At 35.7% G+C, this 14,191-nt stretch overlaps 1 protein-coding gene across 10 annotated transcripts in view; it reads right to left on the minus strand.

Annotated features, from left to right (window-relative positions):
* LOC141486482 (uncharacterized) overlaps positions 1 to 14,191 on the minus strand; it is a 78,339-nt gene that overhangs the window by 51,213 nt on the left and 12,935 nt on the right. For 3 of the 10 annotated variants that reach the window (XM_074184557.1, XM_074184556.1, XM_074184555.1), the window contains 2 exons: positions 2,307 to 2,734; positions 1,425 to 2,233 (listed from right to left, as the gene is read on the minus strand). The exons of 4 other annotated variants lie outside the window; for them this stretch is intronic. In XM_074184557.1, coding sequence (XP_074040658.1) covers positions 1,964 to 2,233; positions 2,307 to 2,375 — 339 coding nt within the window. In that variant the 5' untranslated portion in view covers positions 2,376 to 2,734 and the 3' untranslated portion in view covers positions 1,425 to 1,963. Of the gene's footprint in view, positions 1 to 1,424; positions 2,234 to 2,306; positions 2,735 to 6,788; positions 7,815 to 9,118; positions 11,535 to 14,191 lie in introns of those variants that run through there. 3 more of the 10 variants (XR_012467874.1, XM_074184559.1, XM_074184558.1) reach the window with 2 other exon arrangements.

Here is a 14,191-nt window from a genome sequence, read left to right on the forward strand (position 1 = left end):
TGTGTTTTTATTCAACTCAATCAACTAATTTCTTGGGCCGTAATTTAAAAGGGAATAATTCAGACCATTGTAAGCAAATATTACCGAAACATTCCCAAATATAAAATTGAGTTTGATTCCTCAGTATGAAGGGAACGTCGACGATACGAAAACTACAACAAAAAAAACAGGTCCGTTTTTAAAAATTCAAAGATGAGGGTGGTCCAAGTCAGATGATACCGTGTATAAAAGATTCATGAATATATTCTGAGAGCCCACATCAAGTGCCAATAGCAAAATGTGGACAGATTTTCAATATGTCTGCGAATAAAGAAGTAATAGCAAAAAAATGATTTGGAATTTTTTGGTTTTTCCTGTATATCTCCAGAACCAAAAGAGCTATATTCGATTTTTTTACATCATTAAATAGGTCTCTAAAATACGCAACTTTGCCATAATCTAACCGACACTCTATCTCTTATCGTTTACGAGATCCTCATGTACAGAAACGAATTTGAATAGCCCGTATATATGAAAATGTTGTTCAGTTCTGATGAAATTTGTTGTACAAATATTTTTGTGATTACTGATTAGACAGTTTGGTATTACGTATGAACAATTCAAAATGGCTGGTCCAAAAGGAAGGAAAAGGGTCTCAAACCAGTCATTAATTTAAATATAGTTATCGGTGTTTTCAGGCAAACATTTGCTTATAAATCACTTGATATTTCAAATGATGATTCTGTAACTTTTTAATACATGCATAAGTCATTTTTAATCACAATATTGATAAAAAGTCTAATAGTAACTCAGTGGTGGAACAATATTAGAATAAATCATAATCTAAACAATATTAGAATAAATAACGTTTTCATCGTCGTCGTCATCTTAATCGTTTTCTTCTTTTCTTTGGTAATAAGTAACTATCGAAACTTCTAGAAGATTCAAAACCTTCCTTGAAATGTTTTCAACTTGTGATGTTTTATAAGCCTTTATATGCTTGCTTTCGAAAACTTAGGTACAGGTGTTTTACCAATTTTCAAACTTCTGTATTTTCGGATGCCCTTGAACTCATTTGTTAGTCCAGTAACTTCATACATAACAGCATGTGACAAGTCCGGTAGTTCTAAGTTTTCGCAGACTTGTTTATGATGTTGGCCTTATGAATAATCCTTGTTTGTGACCTCAAGCGCCGGACACAACATTGTGAAAAATCGAAAAAACCGCGAAAAAATGTATTTTTTAAATTTTGGCGATTAAAATCCTGAAGGACTAGTTTTTGAAAAAAATTGCTTTGTGAGTTTTTAAAGTAGTTCAAATTTGCTACAATATGTTTCCGAGATTAAGCATTTCAAAGTTTATCATTTTTTTCGAACATCGCAATTTTTTGCAATTCTGTCTTTCTGATTAATTCAATTTTGACCCTGACTATATCATCGAAGCTTTTGATGATGGAATGTTGAAAAAGAAAATGAAAAGTGTGAACGATGATGTTCAAGGGCGAAGAATGAACTAGGAAGACATTGAAATAAAGAACTCAAGAGGAAGGAGAGAAATGTCAAATAAATGATAAATTCTTATTTATGTAATGGAACACATGTTTTAAAAATAAGTCAGTTTTGAAATAGAGCAATTTCATCTTTGATTTCGTCTATTATTCATTAAGCTACGAGTAATATAGTAAAAAAGATAAGTACAACAAAAGTTAATAAGTTTATTTGTAGGAAATTGAGTGATATTAAAAATAAGTTAGATTGAGTAATGAATCAAATTAGTAGTAAATCAATAGAGTAAATCAGTTGAGTAATAGATCTGTTTAAAATCTGTTTTTCCGTTAACCTGCTGTCGCACCCCTATCAACGACAACCCCCAGTAGTCGAAATTAATTTATTTATTTAGCTCTCTTGGAAGGTCCTGGTTGAGGTTCGACCTTGTCTGGATCGACATATTGGGATGGCAATGATGAATCGTCGACGTCTTGTGCTCACAAGTCATCCCCCATTTCGACATCGGACAGATCGTCGCCTTCTGGGATATCTACTACTGCAACATCAGGTATATTGTCACAAGAGGCCCCGATGCAGTGCCTGCAGACTGATGAGCATTTTAATCCCTTCGAGCAGCCGCAAGAAATCATCTGCAAGAGGTGTTGTGGGGCTGCATCTCTGGTCATCATTTTGGGGTTGAGGGCTTGAGGCGTGGATATCCACCCACAGAAGAAAGGGTTCAGTGTGATTCCCAACCACGCCTGTACCTGTAAGAAGATTGTGTACATGAGAGTAGAAAATGATGAATGATATGTATCTGATGCAAAGATAAATATTTACCTGATGGTATGTCCGCAAGGAGTGACAAGATAGTTGCACTGAGAGACAACTTTTCCGCAGTAATGACATTGTTCCGTTTTTCTGGCTTCTTCTTCCTTTCTGCCACAAGGAACTCTTCAGTTATTTTGTTCTCTGAAATTGAACTGCTCAGAGACTGATCTCGTGGCCCTTGATGGCGTAATATTTGATTTTCCACTGCTAACAGCTGCTTTGATCAACTTCGGATTGTTGTATTTTATCTGACAAGCTCTGTGCACATATATCTCAATTACGCCCTTCAATAAACGCTGATTTCTATGTTCTTAAGGGAAATACTCGACGCAAGAAGGGTTTTTACACCTCTTTCTTTCACTAGGCGCAGTTGACCTTCACTTAAAGTCTCCTTACATATAAAACATAAACCCAGGCTGGGACTGGGATCAGACATTCTGAAACGAAAAAAAATTGGATTATTCATTAGGCCAACATAATAAACAAGTCTGTAAAAAATCAGAACTACCGGATTTGACGCATACTACCACATACTTTCAGGCGACAAAGTTACTGGATTATGTATGGTGTATCTTAACTCCGCAATGCTTGATTATAAAATAAATGAATGAATAAATGAACTAATTATTCTCGGGAAATTGGGGAGAGAAATCGAAGCCGACCATTGTAGAGACTCCTTTGCCTTTGGCAGTAGGGTACCTAGATCAAATAACGCCCAGATCGTAAAATATTTCACCAAATATTAGGAGTCGTATTCTGGGGAAGGGCAGGGCTTCGCGTTGAGTGCGATCTTGATTGTATTGATTTGTGTTGACCTATTTCGAAAGAGTAAAGAGGTATATGTAATCGTAAAGCATTCTAAAGTGGCAATAAATACGAGTTTTCTCCCAAATTATCAAATCGTTTTGCATTAGACAGTATTCGTCCGGAAGCTGTTGAATAACCTGGTAATTGGGCCTGAGAAAGTCCTCAAAAGTACCGATAATTGAAAGAATTACATAACTAATCATATGGTTTCGAGTTGTTTGGAATTGAAAAACGCAACTTGTTATGGGTACGAGTGATTTGTTCAAGGAATGCATGAAGCAATCGACGAAATTGAAAGTTGATAAAAGAGGTCAATAACCAGGCGAAAAGCCACCAAAATGGAGTAATTTGAATTGCTTATTGTACAGGTTGTATCTTAAATGATGTCATTAATTTCAGGTGGTGATTACTTGTTATATGAAAAAAGTTCATATGAACGTATATCCTAACTTCACTTCGTTTCCGAGTAACGAGGTGTCAAAGTTTCACTAAAAATTGTGTTCTTTTATCAATAACTCTTTTCGCCTATTCTATTAAAACTGAGTGAACTATCAAGATGAATAAACCTCTGAAGAAGCCAGCCACTCGTGCTGGCGAAACGTTAGGATACAGTTCCAAACCACGACGGTCTTCGAACCCAAATGAAGATCGTAACAATGAAAACTAGGTGTGTTCATTAGCATCAACAAGGGGCTTCTTTTCATGAAATTAGATTACGGATAAGAATTACAGTGACGTCACACTAAATTGGAGAAATAATATCTTCAATTGTTCGATCTAGGTTATTTTGTAACATATTAAATCGTCCCGCGCAAGATTATCTATTTTGTATCTGCGGCAAGCCTCACAGAATAACCTTTCAAATAATGAAAGAATTTTTGTTATCATTCATTATGAAAGATTCTCTTCAAAATTATTTCATAAGTTCGGACTTCCGATGTCTAATGTGATATAAATTGATTTGAAATCCCTGAAAGAATCTATACAAAATTAAAAAGATTAGCTGAAAAATTACAAATCATATGAAGCAAAAAAACTGAAATTACAATGAAATAAAATACAAGCAACAATCAGAAAATAAAAAAATTGAACAATTAACACATTATGAAAATTAAAAATTATTAACAAGAAATGAAAATTAAAAATTGAAAAATTCCAAGCTGAGTTACTTCACGACGTTTTGATTATTAGCATCCACAATCGTTTGAGTATAGCCATGTATATGGTAGTACCACAGATTGAATACAGATGCGAAAGCTTTGATGCCGCCTTTGATGTTCGATGGCTCAAAATTCGTAACCTTGAATATGATGTGTTACTACCTCGATATACACGGAGAAAAAGGTTTGGTTGATTTCAACTATTTTCTCTTAATGTACACTAAAAAAACATGCTTTCCCTGTTCACAGAAAAAGTGATGGCATTTTTGTGGTACATTATAATGAAATAAAGAAACTCGCATATTGACAAATTTGATTACAGAGATAAGTAGATATCATCAATTAAGTTCAATAGTGAAATTTGATAAAAATTAAGAATATTTTTAATCATTTTGTATATTTTCTTATTAGTCAGTGGGCTATGCTTGAAGATTGGCAGTGAACAAATCTAAAGAAATGAACTTTAAACGTTCAAGCCTGTCTCGAATATACTTACACAGTAAGTTCAATGGGTTGACGCCTAACAGAAAACAAATACTCTCCTGGATAATACCACGAAGGGCGTTGGATTATATCCGACAGGCGACAGTGCAGGCATCTTCACAGTTGGTTAGTACCTCGTCCACTAGATTGAGTGCCATTTTATTGTTCGCTCCAACTTAGGAAGAGGAATGAAATACTCTGAAAGAATTTTGATTTTCAATTATGAAATATCATTGACTTTAGGTCGATGATGGCCACTATCTTGCACTGATGAGTGGCTAATGAGCCCGAAACCGGTCTGCAAGTGTGTCCGTTCCAAAATTGAAGGTCGACTCTTTCAGTTGTATTGCCTATTGCATATGCAGGACATTTTCTGTGAAAATTGCTGCATTGACGCCTGTCGGATATAATCCAATGTCCTTCGTGGTATTAGCCAGGGGAGTAGTTGTTTTCTGATAGGCATCAGTCCATTCAGGTATATTCAAGACTGGCTTGAACGTTTAAAGTTCTTTAGATTCAAAGTTCTTTAGATTTTGTATATTATAAAAATTACACTTCTTATTGATTGAGATATATTTCATAGATAAACGAATAATACATATATCAAGCAGGCTACCTTGTCACCCAATAACTGGTAAACATAAACTTAGGTTTACCTAAATTATCATTACCTATTCTTCTTAAACAATATACTTCTTATATGAAGACTTATTTGAAAAATGAAACAATCCGACCAGTTTATTCATTACATTCAATTAATTCAAATAACAAAGCATAGGTGCCTACTTAATTATCAATAACAACATAAAATCGATTTCAATAGACACATTTCGATGAAATATGTGGGTTTGTAAAGTATATCAGTACCACAAAACATCTTTCATCAAAGAACTGACGACATTTACATCATGAGTAGATACTTCTGTGCAATATAATATATACAGTAATATTTGAAAATAGGACGTGTTTATTAGTTGGCATTGTTATTAGTGACCTCAACAATAGCTATATTATGAATAAGCATTGATTTTTGTGCATGATAATACATAATATTCCAGAGGTCACTAATAAATACCATTCGACGAAGACCAATGAGGAGGGTAATCACTTCTTCGTCAGGTTTGGAAGGAAAATAATTACAAACTGAGCAGATGTCCTTCTGAGAACACAATATGTATCCCATCAGACCCAGCAAAAACATTTTTGAATTTATTTGGTTGATTATTGTCAGAATAAATCAAATAATTTATCAAATTTTTTAATTACGTTTATTGTTGCCATGGCATCTGCAGAAAGAGCCCCCAAACTCACATAAGTATTCATTGCACTAGCTACTGTGTTACTAAGAACTTGGGTAGCAAGTTTGACTTTGATATTTTCAAAATTTGTAGGACAAATATGTGAAGATGTGAGTTTAGCTGCACATATATAGGTTTGTTTTTTAACATGCTGAAAAAACATGCCTATGAAGGACCATGATGTTTTCGTTTCATCAAAACAAACAACATTTTGCATCAAATTATTTCTCGTGGCTTTGATCAAATGACATGTATCAAATAAATATATAATATTCCTGTCACCAACTTGAAAATTACAATTACTAGGTGTGACACCAAGAATATTAGATAACTGAATAAAACCAGCTGTAATCAATTTTGATATACACTCATCAATCACACAATGTAGTTCTACAGCAGAAAACTGTGTATTCACAAAAAATATGCTATTTGCTGCTTCCAATTATTATATAGTCCTCTCACCATAATAACACAAGCATTTTGAGCAAATAATATTTCTTTTCTGCCCTTTCCAATATCATGTAGCCCAAGAATCTCATCACGACCAGTATGACCTGTCCTGATTTAACATGGTTCGTGATTTGATCTCCAGAGATTTTAAAACCTGGTTTGAATGTGAGCTTTTGAGTTAATTGCTCCAAACAACATTTTATTGGAAGACAGAATAATTTACTCATGAAATGATATGCTCGAGGCCCCAAAAATGAAGTGTTAATGCAAATTGTTTATATTCGGTGGAATACCTTCTTGCTGACGGATTTAATTTCTTCAATTTGGCTTGTTTTGACAATTCCTTATAAAGGTTCACTCAGAAACTTGTCATACATCTCATTGAAGTCCTCTAGAGTCGGATCTCTCTCATGACTGGATGTTTTCATGTATTTTTTCCTTGTCATGGCTCTTAGTTTCTCACGCAACTTCGTCTTTCGTGGAGTTCCACAGCTCAAAAATGCTTGTGTTTGAGTACCCGTTGTAGGAGAGACGTTACAACTTGAAGAAGGTGAAGAACTCTGACCTGGGACTGGAAAAAACTGTAATGTAATTCATTCATATAGTGATATATAATTTGATAAAACTCTTGATTTACCCTAATTTCTTTTTAAACTGGTACACACATCATGTGTGTAAAGAAATACATGAGTTTTAAGAAAATCAAAATAACTCTCCTCATATTTCATAAAAACATACCTGACATATCTGTAGTAGCTGGAGGAGAAGTTATGGTTTCTGCGTGCATGACGATGTTACTAGTAATGCCCGTATATTCAACGATAATCATCCAGGAAGAAAATGTACGACATAAAAAGTTTTCGGAAACTGGATCTGTTAACAATAAAAAGCATAACCTTTCAGGAGTTGTCAACGATGAAGCTATTTGTACTGCAGTTTTAGGGCATATTGGACTAATTGGAAAATTCGCAATCTTTTACTAAGTTATCTCGAGAATCAGGAATAATTCGTACAGATGTATTCAGGATCCTTCATAAGTACAAATTTCATCTATATAAGATTTATTTAAATTCTATACAAGAATCTGTAGTATCCAATCCTCAATCATTGTTGTCATACGTACATTCCAAGAATAGAACCTGCCTTATTGCAGGTAGAATGAAATATGATGACTTCACTATTGATTCTTCAGATGAAATTGTAAATTGTTTTGCAAAATTTTTTCACAGTACAACTCGCACTTTGCAGTTGATGAAAATACTTTGCATCCATGCTTATCAAATTCAAATTGTTTTTATAATGATATAAACTTTGAAAACATAGCGAACAGGAAATCTTGATTGCAGCACGTAAACTAAAAAATAAGTTCACTTCTGGTTCTGATAAGATACTATTCTTTTTGATAAAAGATTGCATAGGTGTATTGGTTTATCCCTTACTGACACTTTTCGATCTTGCAGTTAAAAATAATAATTTTCCTGAATTATGGAAGATATCACGAGTTTGTCCCATTTTTAAGTGTGGAGATCCGTCTCGAAATTGTCATCTATAATCGGGTACATTCCTCAGTTCGTAATATCATATCTCCGCAACAACATGGATTTATGTCAAACAGATCCACCAAAACAAATTTGATTGTATTGATCCAAAATGTTAGTGAGTTTGTACTACCAGAATGGAAATATTATTAGAGCTGCTGCCCGTATGTTCATTGATAATCATCCAGGAAGAAATGTACGACACAAATACGTTTCGAAATTATTGAACAAATTTATGGAAACTGGATCTGTTAACAATAATAAGCATAACCGTTCAGGAGCTGTCAATGATGAAGCTATTTGTTCTGCAGTAGGCAAATAAAATATATGATGAGTTTAAATAAATGATGTTAGCTCTCTTTCATTAATCATAATAGCCATGACATCATAACTACACTACACACTTTTGTTACTTTCATCTTCTGAATTACTTTATTATAAATGTGTTTTCAAAAAACTCCTGTTTCGGAACATTTTTAATTTGCGTCTTTCGTACCCTCTTTCCTCCATGGATTGATCAGAAGAAATAAAAGTTATTGCTTTAATTACCATAAGTAGTTTGCTAAACTGAAATACATGTTGCGGTTTTGTAAACTTTCCAGTGGAAATCTCATAATAAAGTCTTACTTGAATTTGATATTGAATTTACAAAAAATTCAGACAGAGAATGTAATAAACATATTAAAGGAACATAATCATAGAAATGTACTCCAACTGATTATAATTATACAGTGCATTTCTTTAATGTCCCCCTCTTTTATTTTTTGAACGGGTCAACTCAAAAAATTGAAATTTGGGATGATGAAATTAAAGTGAAATTGACAGATGAAACTTTCAAGATGGCGACTGGGCGTCATCTGGGGAAAAAAAATTAAATAGAAAGGGAGGTCTTTTGACACATCATTTTGAAGCTCCTGACGAATACTTCACAATCCTAGACTATGAAGTCAATGTCTTCACCTACTACAAAATGGTGGAACATTTAGTAATTTCCTGAAGACAAACACAATAATATCGATATTTCTAGAAATATTTCTATTTATCTGCTATATGGCAATTCCAACAACCCGATAAGATTTGTTAAGTTATTTTTTGATTATAATAACGAAAAAAATGTCAGTAAGACAAGGAACATCACTGTTTAGTTAGAATATTCTCATTAAGTTTTCGGTTTTACTAGTAGAAAGATACCATTTCAACAATCTCTAAAATGGTAAATTCTAGTCCATTGGAAGAAAAACTTGAAGCGATTTTTATTTACGTTGCGACGCGTAACTTTCGCGAGACCGAAATTATTTTCAATGAACGTTTTCCGAATAGTTCTATCTGTAGAAAATATTTGAGGGAACTAACGTTACTGCAGTTTAGTCCTATACGGACATTTTCAAACTTATACAATAAACTCTTCGTATAGGACGAAACTGCAGTAACGTTAGTTGCAAATAAAAGTAGTGAAAAACATAGAAAGTTTCATTTCTCTTTTCTTCACTATGATTTCCTACCACGTAGTAACGGCTACATCCATCAATTTATTATATCCATATTCACAACTACCGTTAGTGTACATAACAAAAAGCCCCCAGGTCATCCGTCTGTTCCGGAAGAACAGCAAGTGCAAATAATTGGTAGGATGGCAGTAAATCTTGGACAGTCTACTTATTCCGTGTCTCCTTCTACTGTGTGGAGACTTTTGAAAAGGAATAGGTATCATCCATACAAAATTAAAATGGTACACCAATTAATTCAAGATGACCCTGATCGAAGAACAGAATTTTGCGAAATCATGACGGAAACCATTGCAAGGCATCTTACGTATCTCCACAATATTTGTTTTAGTGACGAATGTACATTTTTATTTAAACGGAAATGTTCACAGACAAAATTGCCCTTATTGGAGTGACACCAACCCTCATGTTCTCCGGGAAACACATTACAAATATCCAGAAAAAACTAACGTTTGGGAGAAATATTGGGAAACCATATTGTAAGACTTCTATTTATTGATCAAAATTTAATAGGGGAACTGTATTCGAATACGCTGGAAACTATTGTTGACCCTCTCATCACTGAAATCGTCGAGGCCAATCCTAATAAATTCGATATGGATATTGTATTCCAACAAGAAGGAACACCACCACATTACTCCAGACAAGTAAGAAACTATTTGGATACTACTTTTCCCGGTCGTTGGATTGGCCGTCGAGGTCCTACAGAATGGCCAGCCTGCTCGCCAGATTTGACACCTTTGGACTTTTTTTCATGGGGGTATTTGAAGCAAGAGATGTACTAAACTCAACCCGCTTCAATATCGGATATACGGCAGAGAATAATATATATTTGTAGAGATACTGACGTAACTGTGTTCGAAAATGTTCGGCGTTAAATATCGGATAGGCTGTTCGTATGTCAATAACTTCATGGCAATCAATTCGAGCATCTTCTGAAGTGACCTCAAACTTATTACCTCTTATTATGTAGTTAAATGTCAATGTATTCAGGCAATTATTAAAAGTTCCGCCATTTTGTAGTAGTTGAAGATATTGACATAATATTCTAGGGTTGTGAAGCATTTGTCACAAGACCCCCCTTTCCATTTAATTTTTTCCCATATCATCTTGAAAGTTTTATCTTCACTTTCACTTCAAAATAAAGTACCGTGGGTTCGATTCCTGCCTCGACCAGATATTTTTCTCGAGAGAATTCATCTGGTTGGAGCTGGGATGATTCTGGAATCGTGTTAGGAATCACACGTTAAAAGGTAAGACCTCGTTAGTCCTTAGCTCGCACAAGTTTCTCACTTCTTAGAATTGTCGTTCGTATGGGGGCGACAGCTGATTAACGAAAAAACAGATTTTAAACAGACAGATGCATTAATTTCATGATCCCAAATTTGAATTTTTTGAGTTGACCCGTTCAAAAAATAAAAGGGGGGGACATTAAAGAAATGCACTGTATAATGAAGAAGTTATTTTTCACATATCCATGAATTTGTTCAATGAAATATAGTTAAGAATCCATTCTCTGGTGATGATGAGATTATAAAGTGTATTCTCATAACTTTCTCTGAATAACAACTTGTGGCAAAAATGGAAACAGTGTTATCATCTTAATAAGAACGGAATATGCGAAAGCAGTCATCAGTGGCGACGCAAGACCTAAATTTAATGTGGGCAAGGTACATTTCGCGAGGTCCTCTGAAATTAAACAATTTTGTATTCATTAAGAAATACTTACCAAACTTTTTTCTTATGTACTTTTCAGGAACATCAAACAACAACATTAAAAATAAAAAATCTCGACTCAAAAGTAATAAAAAACATCAGGTCGACCAAAGTCACTGACACGACGGCTATTTATTTCACTGTGCTTTTATTGAAGAAACAAACATTTTCTTTTTTTTTTGCTGATCCAGATTCTTATTTTCTTCCTCAATCTTTATTAGTGTCTGAGCCTGACATAGTTGATAAATCACGAAGAATGCACCAATATTGTATCCGTAACCTTAAGAAAAAATTATAATAATGTTTGAAGGTACTTGTTTCTCTCCTTAAATATAATTTACTCATAAGAAATAGACTAATTCGTTTGAAAAAAACGAAATAATAAAATAACTTTGTATATTACCTACTTAAGTAAGTATTTCACCAACGTGATATATGTTTAATACGCATAATAAAAAAGCAGGTGGATTGTAGCGCAACAATTCGAAATTATGCAATAAATAATGGACATAATTTTCAGTCATGTTATGTTTAGTGAAGAAAACTATAAAATATATTTAAGTGTAAGTAAAATAAATACTTCTCACTTCTCACCTTATTTTTGATAAATGAAATAAATACAGGTGGGTATCATTATTTTTCTTCACGACAAAATCTGAATTTCTACTTATCAAACACGTGTTATCGTTTGAAAACTATGAAAACTATTATTTATTCTCACATCAAATACTTTTAGAAATTAAAATATGGGAACATAAAGCTAGACTGCGTCTCCATGCCATACTTTGATTGGTTTTCTATTAAGTCCCCAGGTCTCTGACCGGGGATTACTCGCGATAGCAGCTCAACGCCAAGTATCTAATGTTGCTAGACTGAATAAAAGTGAATGATCAGAAAAGACAAAGATGATATTTTTTTAATTAATAGATTTTACAGTTTAATTCAGTTTATCTGAAAAATAAATATATTCGCGAATTTTTCATTCATATGCTTTGGTGCGCCGAAGAGTGGAATATCTTTAGGTTGAGAATTTTCTAATGTATAATTTATAAAAAAAATCATGGCGTGTACTTTTGGATTTTCCATACTTTTTAAAAATTAATTTCGGCTTTGAGACGCGAGGCTCTTTGCACCGCAAGGCCTCGCGGTGTGGGCCACCTCTCACGGCCTTACGCCTCCTCTGGCAGTCATATTCTCTTTGAGGGCTTTGAATCGAAATTGAACAGCTAATGTGACGGAATATATCTAAGTAAAATATGTGACGCTTTGGGTATTGTGAAAAAACCTATAAAAGATGTTTTAACGAATTCTTATTCACAAAATTATTATTCACATATTTGGGTGAGTGGCGGGGGATCACTGTCTCTCTCTTATGGGTGTTTGACAGTCCCCCGGTGCAGACCACACGGCACTCACCCAGTAAAGTTATCGGTCAACCACCCTATCCCGCATCTGCGGGCAACAGGCGTTGGCCGATTTCAAGCTAGATGTGTGGGAGAGGTGTCTCGCAAGAGCCCTCGGCGGTTACTCATCCAACGCTGGAAAGGTAGCTTTCCTAACATGAGTGCCCCTTGGGGTAACGTAAGGCTATGCGGTGCAGACCACACGGCGTACACCCAAAAGTTGTTGATGAACCGCCCTATCCCGCACCTATACGGGTAATGGGCGCGACATCTTCGACATATGATGTGTGGTAGAGGATGCTCGTGAGAGTCCTCGACGGTTACTCATCAAACGTTGGAAAGGGAACTTTCCTAACATGAGTTCTAGGGGGAGGTGAGTGCCCGCTCGCGGCTGGAGGCTAGTGAGTCTCATCTCCAACTGGCGTTGGCCTCTTAGGGGCAGCGGCTCCGCTAGCGGGTAAAGGGATACAGGGCTGCGGTAATCCATTCATGGATGCATTGCAACCCCATTATGAGGCACTGGACGGCTTATGCTGTTCCGTGATCCTCGCCTGCTTCTGTACGGATCCAAGCGTTCGAGGTGTCGGGGCTTGCGGTCCTTCCGGGCTCTAGTATTCGAGTCTAGCCTTGGAGGGCACCAAGGCAGAAGTTGAGGTGTCGGAACCCGGTTGGACGGAGCTACTAGTATCCGAGCTTAGGACCCCGGCCGGCCACTTCCGGGACCATATTCCCAATTGATTTGGCATGGTTGGCGGGGGCAGGTGTGCGACGCGAACACTCTCTGGCGAAAGAGGAGCTTAGTTAACTTGTACGAACGTTCGGTCGAACGCTGCCGATGGTCCTGTCTCTTGGTTAGCCACACTAAGTAGATGTAAGGAAGCAATTCCGGGTTCGGTGAGCGGGAGGAAGCCCTGCGAAATCCTGTTGGTGTGGGGTGAGGGGCGGTACCCGCAAGGATTTCCCGAAAATCCACCCCTCCACACCCGATCGCATCCAACGCCAGGGTACGTCTGGGGGGCCTAACCGGCCCCCCAGGCCCCCCGGTGCGGTCGTAACTATGACTCTCTTAATGGGCTTTCTCAATTCGGATAATATTTTTTGAAAAAAGCAAGTCGTTGCACATTTGTTGTTGTTATATAGTTGTATACGAATAGTTGTATGCTGAATGGAATTATTGAAGGAAGACTTGGGAATGAAGAGTGAAGAACTCAGTATCTATAAAATCACAATAGAAGGAAAAAGGATAGAATCCAAATGAGCAATGATATTTGAAAACACCAAACATGATGGAAAAGGCTGAGAATGAGTTCGATCATTATTATTAACTAGCTGATTCGGCAAACTTCTTACATCTTGAAATAATCAAATGTCGTGTTAAGTTAATTGACTAAGTTTCAATATTTTTTTTATATTATGTTTGTGAAACACGAAGTCGGGTCGTATTAATGCGGCCAGTCTTGCCAAGCCAATTTCATGCTTAGCAGCACATTTTTGCGTCAGAAAAAGAAAAATTCAAATAACAATACTGCTTTCG

This window comes from Leptinotarsa decemlineata, unplaced genomic scaffold (genome assembly GCF_025532065.1).
Source record: "Leptinotarsa decemlineata unplaced genomic scaffold, Ldec_3_MD MMD2_tig00026354_RagTag_RagTag, whole genome shotgun sequence".
NCBI classification, from domain to species: Eukaryota; Metazoa; Arthropoda; class Insecta; order Coleoptera; family Chrysomelidae; genus Leptinotarsa; species Leptinotarsa decemlineata.